This window comes from Sus scrofa, chromosome 6 (genome assembly GCF_000003025.6).
Source record: "Sus scrofa isolate TJ Tabasco breed Duroc chromosome 6, Sscrofa11.1, whole genome shotgun sequence".
NCBI lineage: Eukaryota > Metazoa > Chordata > Mammalia > Artiodactyla > Suidae > Sus > Sus scrofa.
The window spans coordinates 108650834-108663253 of NC_010448.4; the positions used below are offsets into that span (position 1 = coordinate 108650834).

Below are 12420 nucleotides of genomic sequence, written 5' to 3' on the forward strand. Positions count from 1 at the left end.
GCAGAAACACTCAACCTTTCTAACCATATTCAAGTCCTTATTTGCAAAACCCACTTGGCACCCAGAATGCAGCTCCAGGGGAATTTGGAAAGTGCCGTTGCTAGCCTCCATCCTCTGAACACAGGAGTAGGTTAGCATGGGCCCTAAGTCATCTCGTCCATGAGTCAGCAGCTAAGGAGCTGGGAGATTGGGACGGGAGCAGGAAGGTCCCTCCCCGAAGCGGGAGACAAGGTGGCAGAGAGGTGAGGTTCATACTCGCTATCAACTTGGGCTAGTTAACCCCTCTGTTCCTCAGTTTCGTAGTAATAGTGGCCATCCTGTGAAAAGTTGCCTGTTACACCTGCACTGACATAAACAGGGACCCCTTAGAGCCTGGGAAGGAAGCACTCACCTATATGGTAGCTGTTATTCCTTTAACCTTCCTCCTTCTGTCTCAGACTTCCTCTATGGCATTTTAAGAGCCTAGGGCCCCAATCCCAGTAGAGCTCTCAGTTTGCCTAGATGTCTGTGTGCCACATCCCAAGCCCTTCCCTTTCCTCCTGGCTCCCTGACATGTCCTGGACCTTTGTTATCTGCCCCGCTTCTCAGCCTTTGCCTCTTGGGCCACAGACACTCTCAACAGTCGCTGCCCGGAGATTTGATCACCTGGCAGGTGGAAGGGTAAGGAAAGGAAGGGGTTTCTTTTCTTCTTCGGCCTTGACTTCAGCCAGGGCAATTCCGTGTCAGAAGTTGAAATGCCCCGGGAGTTCTTGTTGTAGCTCAGCGGGTTATGAACCCAACTAGTATCCACGAGGATGTGGGTCTGGTCCTTGGCCTCACCCACTGGGTTAAGGATCCAGCATTGCCATGAGCTGTGGTGTAGGTCGCAGATGTCACTGAGATCTGGCGTTGCTGTGGCTGTGGTGTAGGCTGGCTCCTGCAGCTCCAATTAGACCTCTAGCCTGGGAACTTCCCTAGGCTGCAGGTGCGGCTCTAAAAAGAAAAAAAAAAAAAAAAAGAGGAAGAGGAAGAAGAAGAGAAGAAGAGAAAGTCGGAATGCCCAGGGCATCTCCTGTGGAAGCATCAGTACAGGCGAGGCTTCTGTTGGGGCTTATGAATCACTCTCGAGGTGGATTTGGCACTAACCTGGCTCTGTGGTCTGGTGTGGTAACTTCGTCCTGGTCCATATTATTGTTTCTGTGGAAAGACGTCCCAAGTAATGAAGTTTTGGAGCACAAGTTGGGGTTGCCTCCATTTCTATTTTAGGCTGGAGGCACTGATCCGTCATTGACAAAAATGAAGAAGAACTAGCGGGAGCGAGACGGGATGGAGGCCTGCCTCCTCAGGGTCCACTCGGGGCAGACTTAGAGGAGCTTATGATGTTGTGGGCAAGGTTACAGGTCATGAAGATGAGGTCTGTCCGGCAAAACAGGAGAAGGTTCAGCGCAGCCTGCTTCCTGGCGTGGTGGAGGCGGCGTGCCCTGGAGTTTGTTCTTCCAGATTTGAACCACGATGCCCTGGAGGAGTTTGGGCTGCTCCTACATTCTGCAGGCGGAGGTCTCCCTTCTTTAGTGCTTCCTTTTTAAACAGCTTTTGCGACCTTTTAAATTGTTTTCCACGTGGGCCATGTTGAAGCCAGTGGCTGAAGTTCAGACATGCTGAAATCTGAACTTGGTCTAGCATCCAGGTCCAACCCAGTATTTTAATTTGTGATCTTTTGTAGATAAAGTTGATCTCTTGGGCCATTGCATTTTAGAATCAAGTCCACATGGCCCCGAGCACCACATCGGATGGTGCAATATATTTCAGCCGAAAAATGTTGGTGTGGCTTTGCTCTGTCTGGCTTTAAAATTTTTTTAAATCTTCCTTAAAAGAATTCCAAAATCCATCTTCATCACTCTTGCCAATGCAGTCTGGCATTTATGTTTTGTATTAACTTAATTTACTCCAGACTTTAAGTACAAGTCTCTCTCCTCCTTTCATTTTTGACTCACTTAAGTGCCCTGGAGTTTTCTGTCTTGTAGGCGAATGTTAAACCGTGGATGTGAGGCCTCACTGGAGAGTTGTCAATATGTATTTAAATTTTATGTTTACATTGTCATCTGGCTTAGTTCTTTATCTGTAGTCACAAAACACACTGCAGCTCCCTGCAAACTAGGTCATTTGGGGAGTTTACTGTTCCCTTTTCTTTCTGTCATTCCTGCCTTCCTCTCTTGCATTTTTCTCTTCTTATTTTCTTCTTCCTTCTCCTTTTTTTTTTTTTTTTTCCCTAGTGCAATGTGCTAAGTAGCTACCAGTCAGCATGTAAAACAGAGGCCAGGAGTCCTCCTAGGATGAGACACTGAAGACACTCAAAGGGCAGCTGCCTGCGAACCTCAAGGACCCAGGGCCCAAATTGTCCCCATTGGGGTTTGCTGTAGTCTTTGGGTTGTGGTTGCAGGTATTTCCTTAGAAAAGTCCTATAATTGTGATGGTTGTGCATGATTAACCTCCTTCAACCTGTCAGCATATTCTCATGACTCAGACACACTGGCCTGGGGAAGGGGCCACGTGCACGGGGTGACGGCGGATGGTGCTGCTGGGGAAGGCGTCCGACCTGGCAGGCGTCCGCGGAGCCCCACTCCCAGCCTTTCCAAGGGTGAAAACAAAACCCACACGGCCGGGCCACGTTCTGTGCAGTCCGGCTTTGAACTGGCCCCCAGCTTTGTAATTCAGTGTTGGTCTGGGAGAACATTGAGGTGGTTGGAAGAAGCCTTGAGATTTTCTGTAGATTTGATCTGCCCTCAGCCCGGTCAGCCAGGGAAGTGGACGGTAGTAAATATCGTGAAACTGAAATGCTGGCTTTGCGGCTCTGAGTGGAGAAGGTGCCAGCTGGCTTTTCCAACAGAGAAGAAGCTCTAAAATCGTGGGTGAGGAGAGCACCCCGAAACTATAGAGGCTCTGTTTACCTTGTCATCTACATGTTTTCTAGCAGTGTCGCCTCACTCTGTGGACTTTTTCACTGATGGGAAGACGGTGGCATTTCTTGGAGGCATACCTCTCATGGCAGCATTGCGAGATTCCATGAGAAAATATCTGTGGGTAGAACTACGGGGCTGGGCCAGGAAAAGGGTTTCAGGAGTTACTCATTCCTTCATTTAACAAGTATCTCTTTGGCATGGACTGGGAATCAGGACCCTGCTTGATGCTGGCAGATTTGGGGGAGCACAGCCGACAAGCTCCCTGATTCCCCGGACCTTTGTTATCATTGTTTTTCATACTCTTTGGGAATAAAAGTATCTTGAAGTAGAAACCCAATGAGCACATGAGAAGAAAACACTCCAGAGACTCCAGAGGACCTGGATCAAAACAAAGAACAGAACTGAAATATTTGTAAAGCCTGATGATAGCATTTCCAAGAGTGAGAAAAAGGCGGTCAGGTTGGTGTCGGGATTTGCGATTTGGCAGCTTTCACTGATGGTTGGATTGAAGTGCGAAGGGTGATGCCAGATTGAGTAATTCACGATTTAAAATAACATGCATGTGTTTAACACTGCATCTTTGTTGTTACCCCCGGAATGGATCTGCATCTCCGGCGGCTCCCAGGACAAGCGCTCTGGCCCCAGGAGTCAGAGCGGGTATCGGCCACGTTACTCTGGCCGGAGCTGCCCCCTCTGTGCTCCTGGTTCCTCCCGCTGCCCACTGCCAGCCTGAGTGTTTTCCTCTCTGCATTCGCTTAGGCAGCATAGCAGAAAGAACCTGTGTTAGTCTAGTTCTGCAGAGAAACAAAACCCATGGGATGCGTGTCTGTGTGCATGGATATAGATAGATATGGGTATGGAGAGAGAGAGATTGATTTTAAGGAATTGGCTGACGAGACGGTGGAGAGCTGGCAAGTCTAAAGTCTGCAGGGCTGGCCAGCAGGCTGGAGACTAGGGAGGAGTTGATGCTGTAGCTGGGCCCTCGGGAGGCAGAGTTCCTTCCTCCTTGGGGACCTTGGTCTTTTCTCTTGAGGCCTTCAACTGATGGGATGAGCCCACCCACATTGTAGAAAGTAATCTGCTTTACTCCAGATCAGCTGATTTAAATGTTCGTCCCATCTGACAAAACACTTTCACAGCAACATCTAGACTGGTGTTGAGCAAACATCTGAGTCCTGTTGCCTAGGTGATACACAAAAACTGTCACAGAGCCCAAGGGTGTTTCTTCAGTACCCCTAGGTAGGGACTTGATCTTTGCAAACAGGCCACAGGGCCAGGAAAGAATGCTGTCCTGCTGTCTTCCAGGAGTGGGCTGGCCCATTTCTTCATCTCTCTTATATTTAGTTTCTTGATACCATGTCAGTAATTCTCTAGCCCCTCTTCTGGAGTTCTAGCTCTTCGTGGTCAGGGAACATGGGCTTTTCTTATTTGCCTTCACCCCGACACCTAGGCACACAATAGACCTTCAACCAAAGTCTGCTGGATAGGGAGTTCCACCATGGTGCAGTGGTTAATGAACCCGACTGGGAACCATAGAGTTGAGGATTCGATCCCTGGCCTCACTCAGTGGGTTAAGGATCCAGCCTTGCCGTGAGCTGTGGTGTAGGTTGAAGACATGGCTCCGATCCTGTGTTGCTATGGTTCTGGCGTAGGCCAGCAGCTACAGCTCTGATTAGACCCCTGGCCTGGGAACCTCCATATGCCATGGGTGTGGCCTTAGAAAAGACAAAAAGACCAAAAAAAGAGTCTGCTGGATGAATGCATGTAAAATAGGAGGGTGGATGGAGTTCCCTAGTGGCCTAGGGGTTGGGTTTCAGTGTTGCCACTGCTGTGGCTTGAGTTTGATCCCTGGCCAGGAAGCTTTTGTATGCTATGGGTGTGGCTAAAAAAATAAAATAAAATAAAATAAAATAAAATAAAATAAAATAGGGTTCAGTGGAAACAAATCTGACTAGTATCCATGAGGATACAGGTTTAATCCCTGGCCTCACTCAGTGGGTTAAGGATCTGGCGTTGCCATGAGCTGTGGTGTAGGTCACAGATGTGGCTTTGATCTGGCGTTGCTGTGGCTGTGGCGTAGGCTGGCAACTTCAGCTCCAATTTGACCCTTCGCCTGGGAACCTCCATATGCCAAGGGCAAGGCCCTAAAAAGAAAAAAAAAGGGGCGGAATGATGGTAAATCTCCTAGGTCTGCCATGCCCTAATTGGGCCACGCAGAACAAGTCCCACAGCCCACTGAAGTTCCAGGTGAGAAAAGGAGCCAAGTTCCCTTCTAGCAGGGAGAGTTTATTTTACGATTCCGGTGAACAACTCGGGCAAAAGCTACCATTGTCTTTATCACAGAAAAGCATATCAGAGGAGCTCACCCCTCGGGGCCTGGGCTGAATGCTGTCAAAGAGAATGAATGTGGTGTGTTCTCTCCCCTGTGGGAGCTCCATGCTCCAAGGCTTAGCGATGTGGGGCTTTATGGGTCTTAAGGACACCTGCAAATAAATCACTGGAACTGGCCCTTTGTCTTTTCTTTCCCAAGGCCTCAACAAGTGTGGAACTTTTGAAACCTTGCAAATAAGGTTTGCAAAAATCTATCTCTCTCTCTCTCTCTCTCTCTCTGTCTGTCTGTCTGTCTATATTTTTTACTGCATGTATAAATTTGGAAGTCAGGAACGCTAACCCCCTGATTCCTATTAACACAGTGTGAGATGGTCTACAGAGCACATCCCAAGCACCGGGGGACTTGGGTGATCGTATAGCAAGGTTAACAAGAGTGAATACTCACTGAGCACTTCCTCTGGGTAAGCCCTGTGCGCAGTGCCCTTCATGCCTTGTGGCTGCTGGGGGTAGATACTGTCACCAGCTCATTTCTACAAGAGGGAACAGAGACTGAGAGAGCCTCAGCAAGTGCTTATAGTCGTCCAGTTACTAAGTAGCAGAGCTGGTGCTTGAATCCAGACAGGTCTGCCTCAGAGTCTGAAGCCTTTTGCTACAGACTAATTCGGTGACCTTGGGCATGTCACTTAACTGCTTCTTTTTTTTAATTATTTTTTTCTTTTTATGGCCATGTGGCATATGGAAGTTTCCAGGGCAGGGGTTGAATTGGAGCTGCAGCTGAGGCCTACGCCACAGCCATGGCAACATGAATCTGAGCCACATCTCTGACTTACGCTGCAGCAACGCCAGCTCCTTAACCCAATGAGTGAGGCCAGGGATCGAACCCACATCCTCTCAGAGACAGCATCAGGTTCTTAACCCACGGAGCCACAATGGGAACTCCATCACTTAATTTCAGAATTTCACTATGTAACAGTGAAATTCAACAAGATAAGCTCTCCAGTTCTTATGGTGTGAAACTTCCAGCTCAGGAAATCAGTGGGCCATTTCCACTGCTCACCTCTCCCTAGAAGCAGGTCCTGGTAACTGCTGCCCTGTGGGAGGTTAGCCACAGAGACCAGTAGGAACCAGACCCAGTGGGAAAGAGCAGAAGGGAATGGCCAGGACCTGTTCTCTCTATCTGCACATGTTCATGCACCGATTTGAGGTGGATGCAGGGAAACTGGGATGCTTTTACCATCGATTTCCAACCCTTCCTGCATCACTTGTTCATGATTATTCAGTTACACTTGACCTTGAGAAGCTAGGTATGAGGAGGGGCAGACAGGGGATAGTTGTAAAGCAGGGGATAGTTGTAGGCCAGTCTGGACTGGGATGGTTTGCACTTGATCCCCAGAGGAATGTGGAATTAATGTGTCCTCTCCATTGATTCACATCTCCCATCAGCTGTTCCGTCCTCTTTTTCCAATGAGCACTGTTACCGAGGGCAAGAAGCATCCCTAATTCTCATCCACTACTAGCTAGTTGTGCTGAATGTGGAATTAACAATGGAAAACCCCAGCATTTAATTGATTGTTCAGTATGAGACAGGCACTGTCCCCAGCTCTTTCAAGTAGTATCTTTATTTAATCCTGGCAACAATCTTGTTAAGTAGACACTTAAAAAAAAGGAAATTGAGGCTTCGAGCAACTGAGTGACTTGTTTCAGGTTCCAAGTCTGATAATAAGGGGTGGATCTGGAACTTGCATTTGGGTCTTTCAGCTACCCCCCACCCCGGCCGCCCCAACCATGCTCTTATTCAGGCCTGATGCCCTGCTGCCCTGGATCTAACTGAGGTCTTTTCATCCAGCCTGCCAGTGTTCAGCCCTCGGCTCCTACCAGATGCCCTGCAGCCCAGTGACTGGCCAGTGTGAGTGTCAGCCGGGGATCACAGGACAGCGGTGTGACAGGTGTCTCTCAGGAGCCTCTGATTTTCCCCACTGCCAAGGTAGGGAAGATGTCAGGTTGCCAGAGGGCGGGTTCCTCTGAAGTGTGTGTAGCCAGCCTCCCAGAGAAGCCTGCAGACCCCTGCAGACCCACCACTATGCTTTTGATTCTAATCTGCCTGGTCCCCCCCAGTTTGAGTCTATTAAAAATGCATTTACCAGACACACATCTTCAGAGAAATCTAAAAATGATATATATTCCTAAAATTTAAAAAACCCTTCAGGTTGCAAATTAGTGCTTCTTGATTGGCATATAAATTCTCTGTATAGCAATGTGGCCAAGGTGAGCCCTTTTCACTGAGCCTAGCGTTCCTTGTCCCCCATCCCAGGGTGTGGTGGCTTCTCTGTGGTTGCAGCCTGCAGCCTGCAGCATCCCCTGCAGTGTTCTAACCCGTCCCCTTTGCCTGGGTTCCTGCTCCTCTCTCTTGCCTGCCACTGGCCTCTTGGAGGATTATGTCATCACACAGCCCAGGTGTGAGGGGCCGGGAGTGGCGTAAACCAGAGTCTATTTGGTTTGGAAAGAGAGCGGCAAGGAGGAAACACCGTCTTGGGTCTTTGGTCCTCATCTCTTGGATGATGTGAGAGATGAGTGTCCCAGGCTCAGTGATACAAGGCACAGACTGAAGATGCCCTGGGAGACTCCTGGCTGCTGCTCTCACAGGACCCTTTGTCTGTTGAGAAGGGGGCTACCCTAGACTCAGCATCTGGAGAATGTGGTTTTCTCGGACCCCTTCCTGCTTCTAGGGCACTTGGAGCCTGGCAGGCAGAGCCGTCTGAAGACGGAGCCATGGCTTCAGCTTGATTCCCCAGAACCTCACTGACCAGAAGCCTTGAGAGACCAGACTTTCTTTTAGGAGAAACAGTCGCCGGAAGTCAGAGGAGAGGAGGCTGCTTGTCTTGGAGATGGCCTGGAGGTCCCAGAGGAAGGCTGTCCTGGGCTGGGTGTCTTCTCCTCCACGGGGTCAGGAGAGGAAGGAAGAGGGGCTGGGCAGCCATGACATCTCCCAAGAGGTGGTAGACGGCACCTGTTGGGCAGCTTGGGGAGGAGAGCCAAGGGCTGGGAGGGGCCAGGTGGGAGAGCAACAGGGAGCTAGAAGGTTGACCATTACAGAAGATTTGGAGGGCATCAAAAAGAAAGAGAGAGAAGAGTATCATCAAGAGGGAGCCTGAAGCAAAGAAAAGAGAGGGGACAATAAAGGCAAAAAGTCTAGGGAACAACGTGTAAGAAAAGAAGATCATATGATGAGTTTATTTAAGTTATTTGAAAAACCAGACTTACCCAAACTCTCTTCATCTCTAATGCTGTATAATAGTAATACTGAGAACTGCAAGACATCAGTTTATTGAAGAGAGATTATACTGGGTTGTAACACTATGTTATAAGGTAAGAAGGAAAATTAATTTTTGGAAATAATTTTAGTACAGATGGAGAATGAGGAGTTGTGATAAAGAATTAAGTCTTGGGAGTTCCTGTCATGGCTCAGTGGTTAACGAATCTGACTAGGAACCATGAGGTTGTGGGTTCAGTCCCTGGCCTTGCTCAGTGGGTTGAGGATCTGGCGTTGCCCTGAGCTGTGGTGTAGGTCGCAGACGCGGCTTTGATCCCGCGTTGCTGTGGCTCTGGCGTAGACCGGTGGCTACAGCTCCGATTTGATCCCTGGCCTGGGAACCTTCATATGCCATGGGTGTGGCCCTAGAAAAGGCAAAAAGACAAAAAAAAAAAAGAATTAAGTCTTGGTTACTTATAAAATGTACTTACAAGTTCTGAAGCATCTAATTTGACAATGAAAAAAATTGCTTGGTACAATACTGCCCTCTTCTGGACAATCCTAACAATGTCCAAAACTCTGGACTCTTCTCCCAGTCTTCTACATCATCATTAGAAAAAACTTTTAGTAGTAGGCAGGGAATAGAGTTGTTCCGTGGCAAAGGGGGTGATTTGGGAATTAAAGATCATAAAAATTATTCGATGTGTCTCTTTCTGAATTAGATGTAAAGTCCTTGTCATCCATCCATCAAAAAACATAAATGTAGATGCACTAGTTTTAAAAACAAATAAAACCCCGATTTCCCTGGTAGTGTTGTCACCTGCCATGACTTAGGTTCAGTCCGTGGCCCAGGAACTTCTATATGCCGTGGGCGCAGCCAAAAGAAAAAAAATAAGTAAAACCTAAACAACTTGAAATGTCAAAACAAAGAGACAAGCAGATATTAAAAACCCTAGACATTTAAAACAGTTCTAAATCACATCTAGGCTTCAGCGGTGCCTGTGACCCAGCCGGAACCCTGGACTCCAGTTTGGTGAGTAGAGGGTTGAAAAAGGGTTGCAATTCTAACTATAGTTCTGAGACTTATCTAAGACTGACATGCCTGGGAACTTCCTGAAATTAAAAGTAAATCAAAATGAGACCTGAGGCCAAAAGGCTTGAAGAGGCCATTGCTCTTTTTCAAAGTGCAAGTATGGTATAATGATTTTCTAAAAAAGAATAACAGTTATTTACACTTTGAATTCTAAAGTCTCAGCATTTAGCTCTTACTGTAGGTTACTCTGAAGGCACTGCCACCCTGGAGCCCTGCATAAGCCTGACTACACAATTAAAATTAAGAAAATCAAAGGCCAGTACACATTTAATTAAGCTATGTACAAAATAAATGCAATTTATTTGATATTACTTGAACCACAGCACTGTGGCATCCCGATTCATTTTCTAAGCACTTTAGGAATTATCTGTCTTCTTAGCCTCAGAGCCTGGAGACGCTGGAACCCCAGGCCCTGGAGGGATGGTGGGAGGGAGGTTATGCATCTCTGCTATGGGCTCCTCTGTGTTTACACAAGGTGGTGACTTTTGAGTATTTCAAAAGCACTTGCAGATAAACATAAATTTATAATGACTGTCAGCATGTTAAATATTTTAGATGTTTTTCCATCGAAATTTATAGTCCATGCTATAACAGAATCAGCAAATAAAGACGATGTTATAAATGACTCATTAAAATTTTTTTCTTTTCCTGCACATCCCCATATATGGATTGTATGTGTAATAGACAAATAATAAAACAAAAGCAATTAGCAATCTGTTAAAATCAACCCAGTACTTTTCTTCCCCCAGATACTCTTAATTTACTTTTCATGCCCAAAATATATTTCTGTGACCAGCTTTGTTCAGAACACTTGTTTGGAGACCTCTTGATTCTTAGATATCAAATGTGGTTTGATTTTCTTTTAAAGGGCTTTTGCCAGTGTAAGCTTCATGTCGAAAGTCCTACTTGTAGCATTTGCAAACCATTATATTGGAATTTGGCCAAAGAAAATCCTGATGGTTGTTCAGGTAAGGGTCTTCTTCGTACACTATTTTACGGTATTGTAACTTCCTCTTAATTTTCGCTACCTCAGTGACTAAACACATGAAGAACTATTGACTGAATCTGTTTAATGTGTCTGAAATTCTGTATAAATGTTTTGATGCTTATCCCCCTGCTTTTGGCAGAACTTCTGTCATTTTCAAAATCTCAGCCAAAGACTTATATCCTGTTTCCATATGTATCATGTTGTTTGTGATGGCAGCTGCTTGATAAATGGTTATTTTGCCTTGTTCGTGTAATCCACTTTTCCCGACTTAATTTTATTTTCATTTTATGCTTAGATGGAAGCCAGGATAGGAACTTAAAAACACCAAGCTAAGGGGAGTGAATATATTTCAACAGGGTAGGATGTAAGCATATATATGAGAATCATTTAAAAATGCCTTGATGTTGCAGCTTTTGTCTTTTACGAGTGGTCATAAACTAGCCACTAATCCTTGTAAGTAGATGGTGTTGATTTGGCAGCTCTGCTGACCCCAGAAAGCAATTCAGTTTTAGGCCTGACTGGTGCCAACTGGAATTCAGCTGAAGCATGCTAGAAAGTGACTGCATGCAGTATTGGTAGTGTGTCCTGTTCCCAGAGCTGGAACTGTCCTCTGTGTAACCTTGGTGCAAGGACACTCTCTTATCTTCCCAGAATGCCGATGCCACGTGGCGGGAACTGTGAGCGGAATTGGAGAGTGCGGGCAGGTAACGTGGGCTGATTTTTCCTGGGACGCCTGTAGCAAAGGAATAGCAGTTGATGGCTGGGTTTCTGCAGGAACATGTTAGTGCCTCTGTACTTATACACCCTGGGGCCATCTTCTCGGAGGTTTTCAGATCCTGGTTCTCCTGCCTGATAGGATGTAAGGAGCCAGGCTTACATTTTGAAGATTAGCCAATGCTGTAATCTGACCAAATTTTGTCATCCGCTCATTGTTCTGCAGTTAGATGGTGACTGTCACTGTAAGTCCCATGTCGGTGGTGATTCCTGTGACACCTGTGAAGATGGCTATTTTGCTTTGGAAAAGAGCAATTACTTTGGGTGTCAAGGTAAATCCTTCCAGGGAGTCTTGGGTCAGACAAAAGTGTTGATGGACAAAGACTGGCAGAGGAACCTTGCTCTCTCTCTCACACTTTTTTTATTTTTTATTTTTTAATTTTTTTTGTCTTTTTGCCTTTTCTAGGGCCGCTCCCATGGCATATGGAGTTTCCCAGGCTAGGGGTGGAATCAGAGCTGTAGCTGCTGGCCTACACCAGAGCCACAGCAATGCAGGATCCGAGTCGCGTCTGCAACCTATACCAAGCTCACGGCAACGCCGGATCCTTAACTCACTGAGTGAGTCCAGGGATCGAACCCACAACCTTATGGTTCTTAGTCGGATTCATTAACCACTGAGCCACAACAGGAATTCCTCAGAGTAACCTTGCTTCTGAGTTCACTGTCTTCTTGCAGACTTTCTGAAGGGGTGGGACTGAAAAGTTCTGTCCAGGGAAACTGGCCAAACATTCCCTTAAAATGAGTAGTAAAACGCAAATGAGGCTGCCTCCAGTTTTCTTCTACCAGCACACCGTTAGTTTGATTAAGAAAAAAGTCACAAAAAAAAAAAAATGCAGTTCCCGTCGTGGCGCAGTGGTTAACGAATCCGACTAGGAACCATGAGGTTGCGGGGTTCGGTCCCTGCCCTTGCTCAGTGGGTTAACGATCCGGCGTTGCCGTGAGCTGTGGTGTAGGTTGCAGACGCGGCTCGGATCCCGAGTTGCTGTGGCTCTGGCATAGGCCGGTGGCTACAGCTCCGATTCAACCCCTAGCCTGGGAACCTCCA

The 12420-nt window shown here is 46.9% G+C and overlaps 1 protein-coding gene across 2 annotated transcripts in view; it reads left to right on the top strand.

Moving 5' to 3' along the window:
• LAMA3 (laminin subunit alpha 3) overlaps positions 1-12420 on the top strand; it is a 256883-nt gene that overhangs the window by 102016 nt on the left and 142447 nt on the right. For both annotated transcript variants that reach the window (XM_003482042.4, XM_021096186.1), the window contains 5 exons: positions 7117-7254; positions 9507-9553; positions 10482-10581; positions 11253-11305; positions 11542-11647. In XM_003482042.4, the coding sequence (XP_003482090.3) occupies positions 7117-7254; positions 9507-9553; positions 10482-10581; positions 11253-11305; positions 11542-11647 (444 nt within the window). The remainder of the gene's footprint in view (positions 1-7116; positions 7255-9506; positions 9554-10481; positions 10582-11252; positions 11306-11541; positions 11648-12420) is intronic.